The 24,168-nt window shown below is 41.3% G+C and overlaps 1 protein-coding gene across 2 annotated transcripts in view; it reads right to left on the reverse strand.

Annotated features, from left to right (window-relative positions):
* Positions 1-24,168, reverse strand: part of ndst3 (N-deacetylase/N-sulfotransferase (heparan glucosaminyl) 3) — a 391,475-nt gene that overhangs the window by 217,416 nt on the left and 149,891 nt on the right. For both annotated transcript variants that reach the window (XM_034187550.1, XM_034187551.1), the window contains exon 6: positions 233-361. In XM_034187550.1, coding sequence (XP_034043441.1) covers positions 233-361 — 129 coding nt within the window. The remainder of the gene's footprint in view (positions 1-232; positions 362-24,168) is intronic.

Raw genomic sequence — 24,168 nt, forward strand, 5'->3', positions numbered from 1 at the left:
GAGACGAACACGCGCCACAGCGAGAAGCCGCCCCTGACAGGAAAAGAGACAGACACACCCCCACAAAGAAGAAAGAAAAAAGAATCAACCACACAGAGAAAAAGTTGCCTTTTCAGGCAGAGTGGAAACCCAGGTTGTCTTTGGAGTGAAAATCACAGCGGAGTGCAGCAGTTTGTGTGTCCAATCTGTTAGCGTGCCAGACGTCCACATGCATTTATTTAGTCTGACTCACAGGGTTAAGTAGGACAGTAAGAAACAGCTCTCCTCCACGAATGCTTTTGTCCAGTTCTTTAGGTCCACCGGGGTATTCCTTATAGTAGATGGTGTGCGTAAACAAGCCGCATGTCTGGCGAGGCAGCACCTACACAAACGCAGACACAAAACAAACAGTCGTCATCATTACTCCACCAGCTAATATGTCTCCTCGTGTGTCTCTTCAGAAGAAGCCTGCTGAAGAGAATGAAAACACTTTTTGATCGCAACTCAGTGGTGAACTCATGATTCAAAAAAAGTCTACTGAAATCAATGTGTCAAGTGTTGTTTCAGAACATCCAAACACTGCATCATATCATCAAGACACTTTACACTTCATTCAAAAAATTGTTTGTCCTCTGATAAGACTTATGATATGTGCAGACTGACTTTTTTCATGTACACAACTTTAGGAATTGAACTGAATGTTCTTCAGTTGGCTCCACATCTTGTTGACCTTTAGCATATGAAAATGTCCAACTCATTGTGTGTGTTGGACTTCTCAACACCTGTGCTGAGAAGTGTTGGACTAAAATAAAACCCTTTCACACCGGGACCACTTCGAGTTGCGTCGTGCAGCGTCATGACAACGCCATGTGGAAGCAACTCAGTGCCAAGACGATGTACCTCAAAGCCACAACAGTGCAAGGGACGCAAAGGACAAAGTGAATCAGATGCCAAAAATTAAACATGTTTAATTATTTTTTGCATCCTGTGCTCGACACAGAAATTAAGTGGTTTCAGTGCAAGTCAGGGCAACATGACGGTACTCAACGTGACTGGAAGCCACACCCTCACAATACAACGTTACCCGGCGCCACTTTCTGATTCCTGCTGTGTTCCATTCCCGAAGTATAAATCACGCAGGATTGTTTTTATATCGTGTACACAATGCAGTAAAACTACATGCTCAAAGAGCACAGAAAAAATGCTCAGCCTGACAGCTGCTGCAGCTCCTCGCTCTTAAATTCTCACAAATGTGTTTAAATAAAGTCCATAAAAGTCCCGCTCACAGACTGATTGCCAGAGACAGGACATGTCCACATCCACTAAAAAGTCCGGACATCTCCAGTCCACTCACGGACGATTCGTTCACACGCGCACATGTGACCAATTAAAAGAAAAAAAAAACTGTCTGGCTGCTGCAGTTAGTTCCTCGCTCTCTCCTCAAAGTCTCTCATCATTGTGTTAAATAAAGGACAAAAAAGGACATAAGTCCTGCTCACACACTGACTGTCATCCTGTATCTGACAGGATGACAACCATCCCCGACAACTGATCCATCCCCACCTCGACAAAGTAACCATCTGTGTGATGCAGCCAGGTGAAACATGAACATCCCCTTGGCCTTCTGCAGGCACTGGGGGCCTCAGCAGTGATGGTCCTGCTTGCTGGATCACACACAGAGAAATACACCACATGTCTAAAATGTCATAGCTAGCACTCTTGGTCCAGGACAATTGCAAACCCAGATACTTTGTGAGTCTTGAGTTGAGGTAAATTGATGCGGGACTTGCTTTGGTAACTGGTGAGCAAGTGTCCTGACAGTGGCTTTGTCCCACCTCTGATTTGTGGCAATGTTCCTATGTCAGTGGCTCCATTTCTACAGATGGCTCCAACTTGATTGTTCTGGAGTGTAAAGAGAGTTACATTAAATGAAAAATTTTTGAGTTACTGTATCTAATTCACTATCCAGCAGAGATTAGCGTGCAGCAGTCACAAAAAACATTGAATTATTGCTGAATGAGGCACAGTGACTTTTTTGTTCAATATTTTGTGAGTTGCAGTTTGTTGGAGGAGATAAAGAATTTTTTTCTCATCTGCGTTCAGATATGATTTATATCCATGATGGACACCAATGACCACACAAATACCAATACCAGTGATGGCATGCAACAAACCTCTGCAATTAGGCAAAAGCTGCCAGTGCTCATTACTGATAAATATCTCATGTCACATCAGCTTTCAAAGGTGGAAGAGAAAAGAAGAGAAGGTCTTTACTGTATACCCTGTGTGGAGATCCTCTGTTTGAAATAGAGAGTAAAGGCTGGAAGAGCAGATATTGGTTTATCCATAAAACACTACATACACACACACACACACACACACACACACACACACACACACACACACACACACACACACACACACACACACACACACACACACACACACACACACACACACACACACACAGGATAAGATAGAGAGAGAAGGCCACCAGAGCCATAGACACTCAGCACTATTTCACCAAACCAATTATCCACAGAGCTATAGCTCAAACTGATATAGTACATTTTAAAAAGAAATACACACACACACACACACACACACACACACACACACACACACACACACACACACACACACACACACACACACACACACACACACACACATGCTGCACAGTTCCATATCTCCGTCTGATTTGTTCCGATACTCCTGGTCCAGTGGGTGGCTCTCAATCTGCTGACAGACACACAAACAACAATTTTATAGCCTGAAGATAACCTGCAGTCCTCCTCGCAGCAAACACATATGGAGGGAGATGCTGAGAGGAGCGATAGACAGAAATCACAAGAAAAATTGAAAGTGAAAAAGAATCTATCAGGTAGAGGAATAAAGGGGGATGAGACTGATGACCAAACGTTTCAGGTAGTCAGGAGAAAAGATGAAAAGATCAGCCACTCACCAGCCAACTTATGCTGAAGAGAATTTAAAAATACTCTCCTGAGATATTTTTTGGTGCATAAATACAACATTTTTCAAATATTATTTTGCCTTACATCGCATGTTTTTGCATTAAAACTTCAGTAACTCAACACCATCTGAAAAATACCTCATTTACTTTTCGTAATGCAGTCACAAATTGATGCGACATTGTGTTGGGTCACCACATCAACCTTTTCCATCTTACCCTGTCCTGTGTATCTTCCTCTGTCACATCCTCAGCACATCCATAATCCTCGTTGGCCTCCCGCTTCTCCTCCTGCCTGGTGGCTCCATCCCGAGCATCCTTCTCCCTATATACCCTGAGTTCCTCCTCTGCAAATGTCAAAACCATCTCAATCTTGCTTCTCTGACCTTGTCTCTAAACTGTCCTACCTGTGCTCTCGGTACTGTCTTGCAAACTTTCTCCTTCACTTTTGCAGATATTCTTTGGTCACAAATCCTTCCTTGTCACCTTTCTGTACCCACTCCACCGTGCCTGCAATCTCTTCTTCACCTCTCTATCACACTCTTCATTACTTTGAGTCGCTGACCCCAAGTTTTTAAATTACACAATTCCTCTGGCTCCCTCTTGTGTGAATACACACTTGTACCCTGTCTTGCTCCTATTAGCTTTCTATCTCCTTCTCTCTAGATCATATCTCCAGCTCCAGCTTTCCAGGGTAGGGTCAACCTGCTCTCTACTCTCCCTATAGATCAAAATGTCATCTGCTAATGTCAGTGTTCTCCTGTCTGAAAGCTTTGGAGGTATGAGGGATTGAATCAGTGGCCTCATACATACAAAGCATATGCTCTACCACAAGCTACATCCCTGTGTTCGGCTCAAAAATGCAGTGATGTTGGAGAAATATCAACAGCAAATTCAACCAGTGTAGGTGTACATATAAAGAGAGACAGCTGGATATATCTCCATTTGTAGAGAAATATATAGATACACACTCACTCATCTTCAACCGCTTAACCCCTTTCACACCAGGCTTGCATACAGTTGCGTCATGATGCATATGGAGTACACTAGAAAATTGCTCAGTTTTGGCATAGTCCCTGTGTAGGCTGTTATGTGATTGCATATTGGTGATCCTCGCCCTATCTTTGCTTGTGAACGGCTGAGGCTTTGGGGGATGCCTTTTATACCCAATGATGACAGTCCCCTGTTTCCAATTAGGTGATCTTTGAGCATTCATCAACTTTTGCAGTCTTTTGTTGCCCCGTCCCAGCTTTTCTGTCTTGCTAGCATCTATTTCAATATGAGCAAATATTTGCATAAAAACAATAAAGTTTATCAGTTTGAACATTAAATATCTTGTCTTTGTGGTGTAGTCAATTGAATATAGGTTGAAGAGGATTTGCAAATTGTATTCTGTTTTTAATTTACATTTTACACAATGTCCCAACTTCATTGGAATTGGGGTTGTAGATGTTTATATCCAAACACAATCTGAACAACAGCAGCACATAGCTACAGATAAAAGAAGTCAAATATTTCTACAAACATCTCCCAAAACAAACAATAAAAAAAACAAAGGTTCCAGTATAACAGCATCTACATATAACACAACTCAACCACATTCATCTAATACCTATCTAAAAATACCATTTCTTTGTATAAATATTTGAGCCGGTTAATATCTGGACATCGCTTAAGTTTCTCTGGTAAATTATTCCATTTTTTGGGCCACAAATGGAGACACAAAAGCACCTCCTCGTCGTCCTAGCGCCAGCAATTTTAAAATAATATGAACCCCTTAAATTGTACATTCCTTCTCTCTGCATAAAATATTCTTGAATTCTGAAAGGTGATTGTTTAATTGTCGCTATATGCATCAACTGAACAGTCTTAAATGAAATCATATCATGAAGTTTTAGTATCTTTGATTTAATAAACAACGGATTGGTATGATCCCGAAACCCTGAATTGTGAATTATTCTTAATGCTCTTGGGGAGAACATGCAAACTCGACACAGAAAGGCCACAGGTGGGAATTAATCCCATGACCTTCTTGCTGTGAGGGAACAGTGCTAACCACTAATCCACATATACAGATATATTTGATTAATTATTGCTTGAATTAATTGTTGGCCACTGATTCACGATGAACTTATTGATGCAAGAGGACCATGGTGGCTCTGTGGGTGACCGAAGATGCCTGAACATGCCCTTCTCTCAGACTCTGAAATATCAGCTAATAGGCTAACCTCGGTTCGGATGTTTATAAAATCATATTTTTTGAAATTGCACGGTGGTTCTCACAATGGTTAACTTTGGTATGGACAGTAAAACTTATCAGCCATTATATTTCCTCAGTAATCAGGCATTCTAATCCAATTACATTTTTGTCCTCAAATCTGATTGGTTAATCATGTGAGATTTCAGACTGTATAATATCAGGGTAACGGTGGTAAAATATTCGAATGTTTCACATTTGGATGTATTACTCCACGCCCTCCGCGCAACTGCGCATGCAGACTCATGCGCAATATTGTAGGGAAGCAGAACTGTCATTTTATCCGACGAGATGCACATCTCGACAGAACCCCGCCCATGTGCGCTGCTATGCTGATGTCATAATGGCACAGTTAGCTGACAGCGAGAGAAAGTCACGTACCGACGCCGGCACTGAAATGGGTGAATTTACGCTACCCATACAAAAGTATTGATGTGGATTCTGAAATAGAATTACTGTTTTACATTTGATGGATTTTCCCATTTGATGGATTACTCAGCCCTGACCACTGTTGGAGCAATGCTGCCTCTACGGTAAGCCTCACTGACCAAATTGCCTACAGAAAAATAAACCGTGCAAACGGTGGAACTGAATTAGAATGGGAATAACCCCCTTGTGTCTGATAATGTGGACGTTCATGCTGTTATACAGTCGCAAATAGCTGTTGCTGGTAAAGCTTAATTTGCGACCGTATAACCAGCATGAACATCCGCAAATCAACAGACACAACACGGTTATTCCCTAATCAAATGGACCTACTGACAGCTGCTAAAAACGCTAACACTGTTAGCCTTCAAGATGTTTCACTCAGTGTCAATATTACAACAGAGACATCTTAGATCCGTTAAGAAATTTCACTGCACAATAGGGCTGCCACAACTAGTTAACTACTCACGACTACGTCGACTATTGAAACCGTCGACAACTAATTAAGTAGTCAATGAGTCATTTGCTTTGAACCTTGAACCAATGAAGCAGTGATTCAATCCACTGCTTCTTTGGATCTTTGCTTCACTCTGCTTCAGAAGTGGCAGCTCCGCTTCTTATCCCCTCTCAAAGCCATTAAAATATGTCATGAGTCACTTTTGTGACGATTAAAGTGACTGATACTCCTGTCTTGTTGCGAGAAAGAAACGAGAATTGTCCTCTGTTCCATTTCTCCAAACGCTGCACCGCTGAGTCAAGTTAGAAAGATAGAGTCTGCTCCAAATTAATAACTTCGAAGTAAATTGGCATTTAAATCAAATGACACCTCTTTCCAAACATTGTAATACAAACAATAAACCGCAATCAATCAAAATGCTTTTTTCCTCACAAATGAGATGTCCTGGCTCACGTGCAGCAGCCTAAAACTGTATGGCTGCAGACCTGCAGACTCCAGCAGCCAAGTGATTTCAGCTCAGACGTATGGAGTAACAGCTATGCCGTTAACGTCTGAAAGGAAATGCTTTTGACAAAAACTACAGATTTTTTTTTTCTATCTATATCCAGAGATCAAGGATCCACCATGTAGAGTTTATTTATGTCCACAGATCAAGGATTCAGCAGAGATCAATGATCCAGTGACCAGGTTCATCTTTATTTACTATAAGACTCAATAAAATGTTGTTGACACAGAAAACCTGTAAAGCCTACTTGTAGCACCCGGAAATTCACAGGAGGTATCGATAAGGGAATCGATAATGAATCGGATTGGTAAGCGGAATCGATAATGGTATCGATATCGATAAAATGCGATAACCTGCAATTTACATATGATCCGACTTGTTGACCAATCGCAAAAATAATCGTTGACTAGTCGACTATCAAAAACAGTTGTTTGTGGCAGCTCTACCACACAACAAGCCATATTATTCTAGATGTTTGTAATAAAACTATCCGCTGCACTGAGTTACAGTGGGAGGCGACGGGAGGAGGAGAAGGTGCTGAACTCAGCAGCTGTCACTCTAAGCAATGGCAGCTACAATGGACTATATATATATACGAGGTTTCATTCATATGTTTTTACATCAGACATGCTTGGACCCTTGTGCGCATGCATGAGTTTTTCCACGCCTGTCGGTGACATCATTCGCCTGTGAGCACTCCTTGTGGGAGGAGTCGTCCAGCCCCTCATTGGAATTCCTTTGTCTGAGAAGTTGCTGAGAGACTGGCGCTTTGTTTGATCAAAATTTTTTCTAAACCTGTGAGACACATCGAAGTGGACACGGTTCGAAAAATTAAGCTGGTTTTTGGTGAAAATTTTAACGGCTGATGAGAGATTTTGAGGTGATACTGTCGCTTTAAGGACTTCCCACGGAGCGAGACGTTGTGCAGCGCTCCCAGGCGCCGTTGTCAGCCTGTTTCAAGCTGAAAACCTCCACATTTCAGGCTCTATTGATCCAGGACGTCGTGAGAGAACAGAGAAGTTTCAGAAGAAGTCAGTTTCAGCATTTTATCCGGATATTCCACTGTTAAAGGAGATTTTTTTAATGAAAGACGTGCGGACGGGTCCGCGCGTCAGGACACAGCTGGCGCGGTGCAGCGGCACAGGAAAAACACCTCCGTGTTGATAACCATTTGTAAAATCCAGGCGGTTTTTGATGGCTTTCAGTGGAGTGAGTATATGAGAAATTGTTTAACAGCTGCACATGTTCCAACTTGTCCTTAAGGCTTCCAACGGAGGTGTTTTTCCTGTGGCGGAGCGTCGCGGCGCCTGCGAGCTGACGCTGCAATCCGCCCGCACGTCTTTCATTAAAAAAATCTCCTTTAACAGTGGAATATCCGGATAAAATGCTGAAACCGACTTCTTCTGAAACTTCTCTGTTCTCTCACAACGTCCTGGATCAATAGAGCCTGAAATGTGGAGGTTTTCAGCTCCTCCTCCCACAAGGAGTGCTCACAGGCGAATGATGTCACCGACAGGCGTGGAAAAACTCATGCATGCGCACGAGGGTCCAAGCATGTCCGATGTAAAAACATATGAATGAAATCCATATACACTCAACAAAAATATAAACGCAACACTTTTGGTTTTGCTCCCATTTTGTATGAGATGAACTCAAAGATCTAAAACCTTTTCCACATACACAATATCACCATTTCCCTCAAATATTGTTCACAAACCAGTCTAAATCTGTGATAGTGAGCACTTCTCCTTTGCTGAGATAATCCATCCCACCTCACAGGTGTGCCATATCAAGATGCTGATTAGACACCATGATTAGTGCACAGGTGTGCCTTAGACTGCCCACAATAAAAGGCCACTCTGAAAGGTGCAGTTTTATCACACAGCACAATGCCACAGATGTCGCAAGATTTGAGGGAGCATGCAGTTGGCATGCTGACAGCAGGAATGTCAACCAGAGCTGTTGCTCGTGTATTGAATGTTCATGTCTCTACCATAAGCCGTCTCCAAAGTCGTTTCAGAGAATTTGGCAGTACATCCAACCAGCCTCACAACCGCAGACCACGTGTAACCACACCAGCCCAGGACCTCCACATCCAGCATGTTCACCTCCAAGATCGTCTGTGACCAGCCACTCGGACAGCTGCTGAAACAATCGGTTTGCATAACCAAAGAATTTCTGCACAAACTGTCAGAAACCGTCTCAGGGAAGCTCATCTGCATGCTCGTCGTCCTCATCGGGGTCTCGACCTGATTCCAGTTCGGCAAAATACTCCGCCCCTTTCCACAGCGAAAACAGTCGGAACTGCCGCGAACTTCGGTCTACGTACTACCCGCCAACAAAACCGTCTATGTGTAACCTGGGCTTAATCCAGTAACATTCAAATGCAAACTAGTGGCGCAATCCTGATAGTTACACACTCTTTGTTAGAGCACGTGAGATTGTCATGCGGGGCTCTCCATCTGCTTTCACTTTCACCGTGTGTAATGGCGCAGGGTGCATTGGAAGAGTTAAGGGGTTATTCAAACTGGCCAACTCGTAAGATATCACTCCTGAAAATGATCTTTGGTTTATCACGTGAGGTAAATCTGTCCTACGATTGGATTTTGGAAAACCATGTGACGGTGAACCAATTCCGATTGGACACTGACATTGCGCACATCATCACACAGCTTCTATGAGGAGTACAAAGACAGCCGACGGTGGATCGAAAGTCTGCGGAGTTAACTTTTCAGCAAAACAAGTACGTTTCTATCTCATATCATTAAAAAGTTATTTATAATTTAGTAAAGCTTGGTCCCAGCTGTCGTATACACAGTTGTGAGAGAATTTAAGAGCAAGGAGCTGCAGCTGCAGTCAGGCTGCAATCAGCATTTTTTTTTCTTTGAGCGTGTAGTTTTACTGCATTGTGTACACGGTATAGAAACAATCCTGCGTGATTTATACTTCGGGAACAATGGAACACAGCAGGAATCATAAATTGGCATTGGGTAACGTTGTAATGTGAGGGTGTGGCTCCCAGTCATGTTGAGTACTGTCACTTGCATTGAAACCACTTTATTTCTGCGTCGAGCACAGGATGCAGAAAAAATTAAACGTTTTAAATTTTGGTGTCCGATTCGCTTCGTTCTTTGGATCCCTCGCTCTGTTGTGCCATTGAGCTACATCATCTTGGCACTGGGTTGCTTCCCCATAGCGTCGTCATGATGCCGCGCGACGCAACTTGAAGTGGGCCCGGTGTGAAAGGGGCTTAAGTACCAAGCAAGCAGTGTTAAGCCCGTTTCACACTGGGGCTGCTTCGAGTTGCGTCATGTGGCGTCATGACGATGCAGAAATGTCTGCATCAGGTGTGCGCAGCAGGGAGGCAGAAAGGAGGTGAGGACGCAGCCTGCGGGTTCTCTGCGCAGAGAAATCAGAGTGCACAGTTTGGCTGCAGACAGACTGTGCACTCGGATTTCTCTTCTAGTTTATATTTGTTTTTGTGCTGAGCTGCAGGTCTGCGCTCTGAGTTCTGTTATAGTTTATCTTTCTTCCTTTGATCATAAATTGGCATCGGGTAACGTTATATTGTGAGGGTGTGGCTTCCAGTCATGTTGAGTACCATCAAGTTGCTCTGACTTGCATTGAAACCACTTAATTTCTGTGTCGAGCACAGGATGCAAAAAAAAAAAAAAAAAAAATTAAGCATGTTTAATTTTTGGTGTCCGATTCACTTCATCCTTTGCGTCCCTCGCGCTGTTGAGGCATTAAGCTACATCGTCTTAGCTATGGGTTGCTCCCATGTGGCATCGTCATGATGCCGCACAGCACAACTCGAAGTGGGCCTGGTGTGAAAGGGGCTTTAGATGTTCGTGTGTGTCACCTGGAATTTGACCGACACCTGCCGCGAGAGGGATCGAATGGGCTCTCACAGGGCACACTCTGTCTTTCAGCTGCTGGTGTGTGCAAATAGTTGTAGCGACAGTTGTACGAGGCGTTGGAGGCAGGTCCGATTTTACATGAGTTGCATATGGTTCCTGCTTTGTGCGCAATTTGGCCACATTTGTATTGTGTGTGAAGGGGTATTGGCATTGTGTGCATTTGTTTGCCAAAATTACAGCATTGCTGATGTTTTTGCTGTATGAGTATTGGCAGTTGCTCAGTTTATTGTATTTTCCTGTAACTTCAGAACAGTTTTGGTTGGAACAAGTGTAATTTTATCATGAAATAGCGTGGCAATTACCAAATTATTTAGTGATCATAAATGATGGAACTCTGGAAAGTTGTAATTTCAAAATTAATTTGAATCTAAATAATTCCTTCAGAAATGCATCAGTAATACACAAGTAGACATTAAAACTTTAAGAAAAATCTATTTTCAAGAGTGCATGCATTGTTCCACAAGCTGATAGCAGAGGTGGGACTTCACACTTTGTTGCGTGAGATTTACACACTGCTGAGCTTATGTATTTTGTAACAAAATCAATTGGCCTTGTTCCAATACTTCTGTAAGGGAAGTTGATCGCAGTATGTAAAGACAATGAAACATCCTCAGAGTTTGAACCATAAGATAACAAAATTAAAATGCAATGTTCTGCATTCATGACTTGTCAATTTTCTTCTCTTTACTACTACTACAACTATTATAGTATTTTAGTATATAATGCCCGATCACAGTCTGAATATGTTTATATTTATAAGCATTGGCATAATGTCTGATTTTAATATCCAGAAGCAAGAATTTCTGTATTTCAAAACCAATTTTATTTTATCTAAAAAGCAGCAATACTGCAGAGCCTGCTCTTCCATCAACATAAACTGATGGTACCAGTGGGGTGGAGCAAATGAGATTCAGCATCCACTGGATACCTCTGGGGCCACAAGTGGCAGATAATTATATTTCACTGGACTGAGAATCACATGCCGCTTCCCAGAGGTTATTTCATCATATTCCTCCCTGACTGGAAAACCTCTGTCAGTGGAGAGGGAGTATGCTGCAGCTTTCCAGAAGTTTAAAATCTACCAATATTAAAATGTAACAATTTGCAGGGGTGGTGGCCAAATGGTTAATGCGCATGGTTTCAGTGCAGAAGGTTCACGATTCAAACTTCACCCCTACCACATTTTTCCATGTAATGTGGAGTTGCATCAGGAAGGGCATCTGTAACAATTAATCCGGGCATGTAACAATTAATCAGGCAATTAGCAGGGCATGCATAAGATTAATGGATTCAGTCATTTGATGAATAAGCTAGTCAGTGTGTGAGTCTGCAAAATTTCCACAAATGACTCGGTAAAAGCTATGGTATATTCAGCTCTTAAATTTGGGGTCCTGAGGGAGAGAGGTGGCAATCAGTGAAGCGTCAGCATCTTTTAATAAGTAAAATAAAATAAAGACAGACAGATAAGCCTAACAAGTAGTTTGTGAAGTCCTGTTCATATAGTAACAATTGCAGAGTCCTCTGAGAAGAAAAAAAATCTGAAAATTCTGTTGTTTTTTCAGAAAAAAACAGCAGCTATGTCTAAATAATTCTCTCAAAAATACAGTAAACATCTGGAAATACATTTACATAAAATATAACAGTGACAAAACTGTTGTAACTTGCAAAAAAAAAAAAAAAATTAAAGCAGAATGGGGTGAAGGTGTTACAAATAGACAACTGGTTCAGATCCCATTGCAGAGAAAAGATGGGTTAGTGTAAGAAACTGTTTTATTTGCCAGAACCGGGGATGGAGCAGAGGTCAGCAAGCAGTCTCAGAAATAGACAAGGGGAAAAATAGGTTTGGCAACAAGAAGTGAAACACGAAGAAACACTACAAATATCGGTGAGAAGAAAGCAACAAAGTATCAAGGTTTAAGCAACCAGCTGAGAGACACACAGGGGTTTAAATACACTGGGAGTAGATTGCAAACAGGAGGCAGGTAAGGGCAGTTAGATAAATGACATACAGCTGGTTGCAGAGACAGAGGAAACAAGCCACAACCATAGAAACAAAGGTGTCAAAATACAGGAAGTGGGCCAAATACACTGGGAGTAATAAAATACATAAAGGCAATGCAAACAAGTAGTTGAGTAACAAAGATCTTCTGTGTGGCAAGCAATTGCAGTCAGTGGTTGTGCCTCAGCCTACAAATTAGTCTGAAAATGTACTGAACTGTAGAATCTGTTTTATGCTACTATATTTAGGCTTCACAGTTTTAAACAGACATGAATTTTCAGAACTGCTCATATTAACATACTTTGTAGAGTAAAAATATGTAAAAAGTAGTTCCTACTGTGAGACAGCACAGTGGTACAAAGAGTATAAGCATACTTCTTTCCCAAGCAAAATATCCCAGGTTCAAGGCTGCCTAAGCCTCATTCTTCTTAGGCCTGTATCTCACTGGGCTGCAACTGCTGGAGAGTAGTTGGAGACACATATCTGCGACAAAATGATATGTTACGATACATTAGCATATGTCACCCGAATCTGGGCTCAATGTGACATGGACTGGCGGCAAAATTAGTACCAAAAATCATGAGTATCAATCAATCAATCAATCAATCAATTTTATTTATATAGCGCCAAATCACAACAAACAGTTGCCCCAAGGCTCTTTATATTGTAAGGCAAGGCCATACAATAATTACGTAAAACCCCAACGGTCAAAACGACCCCCTGTGAGCAAGCACTTGGCGACAGTGGGAAGGGAAAAAACTCCATTTTAACAGGAAGAAACCTCCAGCAGAACCAGGCTCAGGGAGGGGCAGTCTTCTGCTGGGACTGGTTGGGGCTGAGGGAGAGAACCAGGAAAAAGACATGCTGTGGAGGGGAGCAGAGATCAATCACTAATGATTAAATGCAGAGTGGTGCATACAGAGCAAAAAGAGAAAGAAACACTCAGTGCATCATGGGAACCCCCCAGCAGTCTAAGTCTATAGCAGCATAACTAAGGGATGGTTCAGGGTCACCTGATCCAGCCCTAACTATAAGCTTTAGCAAAAAGGAAAGTTTTAAGCCTAATCTTAAAAGTAGAGAGGGAGTCAGTCTCCTGATCCGAATTGGGAGCTGGTTCCACAGGAGAGGAGCCTGAAAGCTGAAGGCTCTGCCTCCCATTCTACTCTTACAAACCCTAGGAACTACAAGTAAGCCTGCAGTCTGAGAGCGAAGCGCTCTACTGGTGTGATATGGTACTATGAGGTCCCTAAGATAAGATGGGACCTGATTATTCAAAACCTTATAAGTAAGAAGAAGAATTTTAAATTCTATTCTAGAATTAACAGGAAGCCAATGAAGAGAGGCCAATATGGGTAAGATATGCTCTCTCCTTCTAGTCCCCGTTAGTACTCTAGCTGCAGCATTTTGAATTAACTGAAGGCTTTTCAGGGAACTTTTAGGACAACCTGATAATAATGAATTACAATAGTCCAGCCTAGAGGAAATAAATGCATGAATTAGTTTTTCAGCATCACTCTGAGACAAGACCTTTCTAATTTTAGAGATATTGCGTAAATGCAAAAAAGCAGTCCTACATATTTGTTTAATATGCGCTTTGAATGACATATCCTGATCAAAAATGACTCCAAGATTTCTCACAGTATTACTAGAGGTCAGGGTAATGCCATCCAGAGTAAAGATCTGGTTAGACACCATGTTTCTAAGATTTGTGGGGCCAAGTACAATAAATTCAGTTTTATCTGAGTTTAAAAGCAGGAAATTAGAGGTCATCCATGTCTTTATGTCTGTAAGACAATCCTGCAGTTTAGCTAATTGGTGTGTGTCCTCTGGCTTCATGGATAGATAAAGCTGGGTATCATCTGCGTAACAATGAAAATTTAAGCAATGCCGTCTAATAATACTGCCTAAGGGAGGCAAGTATAAAGTGAATAAAATTGGTCCTAGCACAGAACCTTGTGGAACTCCATAATTAACCTTAGTCTGTGAAGAAGATTCCCCATTTACATAAACAAATTGTAATCTATTAGATAAATATGATTCAAACCACCGCAGCGCAGTGCCTTTAATACCTATGGCATGCTCTAATCTCTGTAATAAAATTTTATAGTCAACAGTATCAAAAGCAGCACTGAGGTTTAACAGAACAAGCACAGAGATGAGTCCACTGTCCGAGGCCATAAGAAGATAATTTGTAACCTTCACTAATGCTGTTTCTGTACTATGATGAATTCTAAAACCTGACTGAAACTCTTCAAATAGACCATTCCTCTGCAGTTGATCAGTTAGCTGTTTTACAACTACCCTTTCAAGAATTTTTGAGAGAAAAGGAAGGTTGGAGATTGGCCTATAATTAGCTAAGATAGCTGGGTCAAGTGATGGCTTTTTAAGTAATGGTTTAATTACTGCCACCTTAAAAGCCTGTGGTACATAGCCAACTAATAAAGATAGATTGATCATATTTAAGATCGAAGCATTAAATAATGGTAGGGCTTCCTTGAGCAGCCTGGTAGGAATGGGGTCTAATAGACATGTTGATGGTTTGGATGAAGTAACTAATGAAAATAACTCAGACAGAACAATCGGAGAGAAAGAGTCTAACCAAATACCGGCATCACTGAAAGCAGCCAAAGATAACGATACGTCTTTGGGATGGTTATGAGTAATTTTTTCTCTAATAGTTAAAATTTTATTAGCAAAGAAAGTCATGAAGTCATTACTAGTTAAAGTTAAAGGAATACTCGGCTCAATAGAGCTCTGACTCTTTGTCAGCCTGGCTACAGTGCTGAAAAGAAACCTGGGGTTGTTCTTATTTTCTTCAATTAGTGATGAGTAGTAAGATGTCCTAGCTTTACGGAGGGCTTTTTTATAGAGCAACAGACTCTTTTTCCGGGCTAAGTGAAGATCTTCTAAATTAGTGAGACGCCATTTCCTCTCCAACTTACGGGTTATCTGCTTTAAGCTGCGAGTTTGTGAGTTATACCACGGAGTCAGGCACTTCTGATTTAAAGCTCTCTTTTTCAGAGGAGCTACAGCATCCAAAGTTGTCTTCAATGCGGATGTAAAACTATTGATGAGATACTCTATCTCACTTACAGAGTTTAGGTAGATGCTCTGCACTGTGTTGGTATATGGCATTAGAGAACATAAAGAAGGCATCATATCCTTAAACCTAGTTACAGCGCTTTCTGAAAGACTTCTAGTGTAATGAAACTTATTCCCCACTACGGGGTAGTCCATCAGAGTAAATGTAAATGTTATTAAGAAATGATCAGACAGAAGGGAGTTTTCAGGGAATACTGTTAAGTCTTCAATTTCCATACCATAAGTCAGAACAAGATCTAAGATATGATTAAAGTGGTGGGTGGACTCATTTACATTTTGAGCAAAGCCAATTGAGTCTAATAATAGATTAAATACAGTGTTGAGGCTGTCATTCTCAGCATCTGTGTGGATGTTAAAATCGCCCACTATAATTATCTTATCTGAGCTAAGCACTAAATCAGACAAAAGGTCTGAAAATTCACAGAGAAACTCATAGTAACGACCAGGTGGACGATACATAATAACAAATAAAACTGGTTTTTGGGACTTCCAATTTGGATGGACAAGACTAAGAGTCAAGCTTTCAAATGAATTAAAGCTCTGTCTGGGTTTTTGATTAATTAATAAGCTGGAATGGAAGATTGCTGCTAATCCTCCGCCTTGGCCCGTGCTACGAGCGTTCTGGCAGTTAGTGTGACTCGGGGGTGTTGACTCATTTAAACTAACATATTCATCCTGCTGTAACCAGGTTTCTGTAAGGCAGAATAAATCAATATGTTGATCAATTATTATATCATTTACTAACAGGGACTTAGAAGATAGAGACCTAATGTTTAATAGACCACATTTAACTGTTTTAGTCTGTGGTGCAGTTGAAGGTGCTATATTATTTTTTCTTTTTGAATTTTTATGCTTAAATAGATTTTTGCTGGTTATTGGTGGTCTGGGAGCAGGCACCGTCTCTACGGGGATGGGGTAATGAGGGGATGGCAGGGGGAGAGAAGCTGCAGAGAGGTGTGTAAGACTACAACTCTGCTTCCTGGTCCCAACCCTGGATAGTCACGGTTTGGAGGATTTAAGAAAATTGGCCAGATTTCTAGAAATGAGAGCTGCTCCATCCAAAGTGGGATGGATGCCGTCTCTCCTAACAAGACCAGGTTTTCCCCAGAAGCTTTGCCAATTATCTATGAAGCCCACCTCATTTTTTGGACACCACTCAGACAGCCAGCAATTGAAGGAGAACATGCGGCTAAACATGTCACTCCCGGTCCGATTGGGGAGGGGCCCAGAGAAAACTACAGAGTCCGACATTGTTTTTGCAAAGTTACACACCGATTCAATGTTAATTTTAGTGACCTCCAATTGGCATAACCGGGTGTCATTACTGCCGACGTGAATTACAATCTTACCAAATTTACGCTTAGCCTTAGCCAGCAGTTTCAAATTTCCTTCAATGTCGCCTGCTCTGGCCCCCGGAAGACAATTGACTATGGTTGCTGGTGTCGCTAACTTCACATTTCTCAAAACAGAGTCGCCAATAACCAGAGTTTGATCCTCGGCGGGTGTGTAATTGAGTGGGGAAAAACAGTTAGAAATGTGAACGGGTTGGCGGTGTACACGGGGCTTCTGTTTACGCTTGTCTACGCTTCCTCCTCACAGTCACCCAGTCGTCCTGCTTTCCCGGCTGCTCGGGATCTGCTGGAAGGGAACTAACGGCGGCTAAGCTACCTTGGTCCGCACCGACTACAGGGGCCTGGCTAGCTGTAGAATTTTCCACGGTGCAGAGCCGAGTCTCCAATTCGTCCAGCCTGGCCTTCAAAGCTACGAATAAGCTACATTTATTACAAGTGCCATTACTGCTAAAGGAGGCCGAGGAATAACTAAACATTTCACACCCAGAGCAGAAAAGTGCGGGAGAGACAGGAGAAGCCGCCATGCTAAACCGGCTAAGAGCTAGTAGCTGTGCTAAGGTAGCAGTTTCCTAAAAACACACAAAGTGAATAATGTGTAAATAATTTAGAGGTGATTCAGCAGAGGGAGTGCTTTAGTTAAGGCACGTGAAGATTACACTGTGAAACAAATCCTTATCTAGGTAACTAGATCAATCTAACTGCGCAGATTAAACAGCTAACAGATACAGCAAAACACCGCTGTGCTCCGGAACAGGAAGTGATACAATACCGCAGTGAGAGCCAACCACCAGTAGAGGCAAGCAAGAGCCAAAATCTCACCCCTCACAAGTTGTCTTACGCAAAGAAACTACATCGAGAAGGGTTTGAGATGCCTCCGAGGACTCTGTGACTACGTTTACATGCAGCCAATAACCCTTTCATAACCGGAATATTGGCAATAACCCGGTTGCGCACGGCCATGTAAATGCCTGCAAAAACCCGAATATGCTCATATTCCGGTTTTTAAAAACCTGAATAAGACCCCTGGGTTACTCCTTTTCTAACCCGAATATCAGGTCATATAAACACGCATCGGGATATCTCCATAGAAAGGAACATTATTTTGTGTTCTGCGCATGTCCTCTCCGCAAGGAATCTTGGTCTTTTGAGTACAGCAACTACTTATATGCGATGCGTGCAGCCCACCGGACACCACAGAAGCAGATGTAAACAGCGCATTGTGTTCTGCATCCTTATCAGGCGGGCCGGTTGCGGCACAGGTCGGCATATCACCGCGATTGCTCTGCCTCTGATGGGCTTACCGTCTGTGGCTCGGTAAACGCCACAACGGACCACTCTCACCGCCCCCCTCTCTTCTGTGCGTAGCTGCGCCAAATCTGGCAACAGGTCCAGAGACGCTTGCTGTTTTGATGCGGAGGCAGCCCACAGGAGAGAAAAATGAGAAAATGTTAATGCCTGTTTGAGAAAAGTGTGTAGTGAGGGGTTTTACACGAAGCAGGATTTGCACGAACGCCAGATCAAATCAAGCACCGGTGGACGACGTGTGTCCCACTTGGGGATGGAATATCCCTATCCCCACGTGGGATCCCATTTAGATGGGGATATTCCAGATGATACCAGTGACCATGTATACAGGACTAACTCTGTCTGCTTAAGCAAGTAAACGGGTTATTCCTAATGATTCAGAAACCAGAATATTGACCTTAACCCAAATATTAACGGCATGTAAATGTAGTCTGTGACTATTTAGAGAGAAAATTTGTTGCTGCACAATTTTTGAACAGCTCAAACTTCAACCGACATGAGAGCGATGCCCTGCGATTCACGCGAGGAGAATGCGAACCACCACACACATTTCTCGAAATTTTGCAAATGCCTTTTGCACTCTGTCGTAGCCTAGTGAGATATGAGCCTTATATAGATGGGGATAACAGATCAACATGTGCATCACATGCCAAATCTCTTGCAGGGGCCAAGAGCAACACTGGAGCACAACAAAAGATCTCACTGAATGGGGAAGTAGTTAGTTTAAAAACAGCATGGTCATGGTAAAATGGTAACAAAAAACAAACAAAACTGTTAGATTTATTGTTGTTAGATTTATTTTTTATTTTTTTTTTGTCATTTACAACATTAGACTGTAAAATTTACAAGTTCTTTGAGTTGGGTATGGCTGCAGACCTGCAGCCATACCCGTAATACCCACAGACCTGTAATACTATTAATATAGCAATAATAATATCAGGCAGAGGTGGATGCCACACTAAATGAGAGCCAAGCAGCTGAACTAGAAGGTGATGAGAGACGCCATAGACGGGAGGAGGAGGAAAATGAAGAGGAGGAGATGGAAGATGAGGAGACAGATTTGTTTTGGTTGGGAGTTGGGACTTACGTATATCATAACTAGTGTGTTGATTTGAAAACAGGATGTAATATTTTTGTAGACACATTGTAAGTTAAGTATAGTTTACAATTAGGGAATAACCCTGTTGTATCTGATGATTTGCGGACGTTCATGCTGGTTATATGGGCGTAAATTGAGCTTTACTGGCGGTGCATAAGCGGAGCCGGTAAAAAGGAGATTTACGGCTATTTGCGACCATATAACAGCATGAACATCTACAAATCATCAGACACAAGGGGGCTATTCTCATTCTAATTCAATTCCATAATTTGGACAGTTTATTTTTCTGTAGGTAATACAGTCGGCGAGGCTTACCGTCGAGCCGAGGCAGCGTCGCTCCAACAGTGGTCAGGGCCCGGAGTAATCCATCAAATGTGAAACAGTCAATATTTTTCCATCGTTACCCTGATATTATACGGACTGAAATCTCACGCTTAACCAATCATATTTGCAGAAAAAATGTAATTGGATTAGAATAGTGTGTTGATTTGGCAATGGGTGTGATATTATTGTACACATATTGTTACTCATGTCTCTTCTTTTTTCTTGTCTTGTCTTGTTTTGTCGTGTCTGCCATAGAAGGTGACCCAGAGTCTTCCAAGAAGAAGTCAGCCTTGGACCAGATGTTTGAAGGTTCTCTCAGTCCGAGAGCACCAAAAAAGACTATGAGGGAAAGAGCTAAGGAGGAAATACCAAAATACATGGGGAGGGATAGTTTAGCTCTCAATGTCAATGTGTTACAGATGGCGGAAAGAACAAGTGGATCTTCCATTGCTTTCAGAATTCTCCAGGAGCTACTTGTCAATCCCTGCAACAAGTGTTCCCTCTGAACTAGTGTTCAGCACAGCAGGTGATACTGTGAGAGCAGAGCGCAGTCTGCTTGTTCCTGAACATGTGGACCAACTAATATTCCTCAAAAAAGCCACATGAAACAAACCACCAAATTAGGTATTAGCAGTGAGAATGGCATTTACACATAGATCTATTTTGAAAAGTAGATTTTATTTGATTCTTGTGTTTGTTTTATGGACATTGAATATGACTCAGTGAGAGTCAGACACTCAGTGAGAGTGGTCCATTTACAGCAGCTATGACTGCTAAATAATAGTTTGCATCTTTCTTTGCTCAAACAATTGTAAAAGACCTAATTGTGAAAGGTTATTATTATGTGTATTATTCATATTAAAAATCTTAAAGGAGACCTGCATTGAAAAAAATGCAGTCAGATTTTTTGAACAAAAAATGACTTACATTTACACGAGATCCTTCTGAATGTAGTAAAGTAAATCTGCAAGCCCAGATCTGTCATTCAATGGAGAAATCTTCATTTGAAAATGACAAATTTACAGCTAACATTTAGCCCTCCGCAAATTGTCCCTCTCATCATGGACGCTGCCGAGACGTCACGGACAAGACCCTCTCCCAGCATGCATTGCGCCAATTGTAATTTGTGGATTTACGTCAGTTTGCATCTGCACCTTTTTCTTGTCTTATACGGAAGGATCTACTTTTTTTAAAACTTCATATTGTCTTGCGGCACGTTGGTGAGTACACATTTCTTTTATTTGTGCTTGAAAATTATTTTGGGGGACTTTTTCATACGCCCGTTTGATTGAGTGGTGTCGCAATGAAAATCTACTGTCTTTCGTCTCCGGTACCATCGCGGGATATGGAGGCGAGACCTGCAAAGAATCCCAGTCATTAAAAATATATAAACCTCTCTCAGCGTCCATGGAGCTCTGGGGCTCCGATTGCCGAGACATGCGGTGCTGTGGATTTTGCCGCAAGAAGTCTGTCCTTGCAGCAACAGGTGTACCGGCCGCTTCGCATTAAAACAGCGAGCGTAGCGGAGGCAGAAAGTGGGAGAGGAAGAACGGCGCCCGCTGTCGATGTTGCTGATCTGAGCACACAGATCTGTATCTCACATTCATTGCAGCTTACTTTTGGATGTTGAAACCAGGATGTGTATAACAGTAACATTACTAACAGATAAAATCAATTTCAATGCGGGATCGGACTGAAGGCGGGAGCGCGTCGTCTCGTCCCATGTTCCATGACGTCATGGAAATGACACGGCTGTACAAACTGTTTTCACAGAGGGCTAAATTTTAGCTGCAAATTTGTCATTTTTAAACGAAGATTTCTCCGCTGAATTACAAATTTGGGCTTACAGATTTACTTTACTGCATTCACAAGGGTCTTATAAATACATATCAGCTATTTCTTTCTGAAATCTGACCACATTTATTTCAATGCAGGTCTACTTTAATGCTTTCTGCTTCTCATTGTTTTATTTGCCTACCTGCTGAAGATTTCATATTAGTGCCTGTCTGACAGACAGGAATATGGACATTGCATGATTGAAAGTGTCACTTTAAGTCACTCACTGAGAGTGATGCTGTCTTACTGTTTACTGTACTGTTTAAGTTCTGACAGCGTGATTAAACATGTTCCAAACATGAGGAAACTGATTCCTGTTCCTTAATGCTGAAGCTGGTAAATTTGTTGCGTATAAGGAGTAAAACAAATCCTCTGCCTCGAGTAGAATCAGAAGAAGAATACCATAGTACCATACTGAATTGCAGCTTCTTATTTTCTATTTCAATTTGTGGTATAATTTCTTTGCATCGTGTTGAATTGCATCATATCGCACCAAATCACATTGTATTGCATTGTGAGGAATTAAATCGGCATCAAATACATATCAAATCGCATCGAATCGGGAATATGGGTGAATCATACCGCATCGTATCGTCATGTATAGTCATGGATCGCAAGATGTATCATATTGGTGGTAATGTGTTGAGTTGTGTATCGAATGGATGTCAGTGATGACATTCACATCCCTATTAAATGAACATTCACAGTTGTATAATCCAACTGGGATTTGAAATTAAAATTCAGAACTATGTCAAAGCCAAGGATGCCATACTTTTTAAAATGTTCCATGGTTGCTGTGTGTAACGTGATAGACATAAAATTATGCAGTTTTTATTGCAGGCCTGGTGTAACCTATTCACCAGATTTTCATGAAAATTGGCTGATTAGTATTCAAACAATCCAGATAATAATCTAAACAATCAAACAATCAAATCAGAAAGAGAAATTAAATCACTTTCAGTTCATTTTTGTGTGATGTGAGCTCATAATAATGTTAAAACTCTTTGCAGTTTCATTTTTAGATTAACATAGAAAGTTTGTATGCATTTCCAGCAGCAAAATCAAACAGCATTCTTGTTTGTATTTTCAAGTTGTCAATTTCAGTTGATATGGATAATCATGAATTTATATGATTTTTTCCCTTTAATGGCTAAATTGCAAGTTGTTTTCCTTGTTGCACAAAACAAAAACTTTCTTTTTTGCCACGTTCATTTATCATTTGTTCTTGTGTGATGAGCACAATAAAAAGATGAATGTCTATTTGCGTTCCTCTGTTATTGCATTCAGTAATTTGGTACTTCTTCTATTAATAATATTTGATAGATTATAATGTGTCAAACTGTCATGTTGCCATTGTTGTGAACAAAGTGGGATTAAGTGGTTGTCTGTCATGCTGCTCTACAGAGACATCAAGAAATAAAAGGGACTGATGAGGAAACTTGTCTTTTTAATTTGCTTTCTCAACACTCAAGTCCAATAGAACAAGGACCATTATGTTTGGTGTCAAATGTGATTGTTCTTTTGTCAATAATGGAGCACTTATGCACACTGACAAAGAGACTGACTGACAGCAGAATGAGGAGCAAGTAAAGGAGGAGGAAAAAAGAGAGAAAAAGGGTGGGGAAGGAAGAGAGCATAAATGAAGTCAGTTTTATTCAAGATCTGTGGAAGAACTTGTTTATATGTAGTTTCAAAAAGTGTAAAAATGCTGTGATTAGTGGATCAAAGTCAAACAACATGTTGGCCTGTTTCACTGGGTGTACTAATGGACAAACACAAAAGTCATCGGTAACACTTTATATTAACTGCACACTATAAAGCATTAGTAAAGCATTTATAGAGTGTAAGTAAATGCTTAAATAACTACTTGTAAAACTTTTACAAAGCAGGCACTTTTCATTAGTGATAAAAATACTTTACAAATCATATTTTATTGTCTTTACATTTTCCTCACAAATTATTAAGCCTTTTCTAAGCATTAAATAACCATTAGTTGATGCTCAATGTGTCATTTAAAACATTTGTAAAGATTGCATTAACTACTTATCCTTATTCCTCAATAACTAATGTATCATTTGTTAATAATGTAAAAAGCTCAAGTCTCTTTCCCCATCACTATAAGTATGCAGTTTAAAGACTTTATCTATGTACAAATTCTTCTTTCACTGTCAATCAATCAATCAACTTTTTTCTTGTATAGTGCCAAATCACAACAAACAGTTGCCCCAAGGCGCTCCACATTGCAAGGCAAGGCCATACAATAATTATGAAACACAGTCTACGTCTAAAGCAACATAACCAAGGGATGGTCCAGGGTCACCCGATCCAGCCCTAACTATAAGCCTTAGCGAAAAGGAAAGTTTTAAGCCTAATCTTAAAAGTAGAGAGGGTATCTGTCTCCCTGATCTGAATTGGGAGCTGGTTCCACAGGAGAGGAGCCTGAAAGCTGAAGGCTCTGCCTCCCATTCTACTCTTACAAACCCTAGGAACTACAAGTAAGCCCGCAGTCTGAGAGCGAAGCACTCTAATGGGGTAATATGGTACTATGAGGTCCCTAAGATAAGATGGGACCTGATTATTCAAAACCTTATAAGTAAGAAGAAGAATTTTAAATTCTATTCTAGCATTAACAGGAA

Source organism: Thalassophryne amazonica, chromosome 15 (genome assembly GCF_902500255.1).
Source record: "Thalassophryne amazonica chromosome 15, fThaAma1.1, whole genome shotgun sequence".
Taxonomy (NCBI): domain Eukaryota; kingdom Metazoa; phylum Chordata; class Actinopteri; order Batrachoidiformes; family Batrachoididae; genus Thalassophryne; species Thalassophryne amazonica.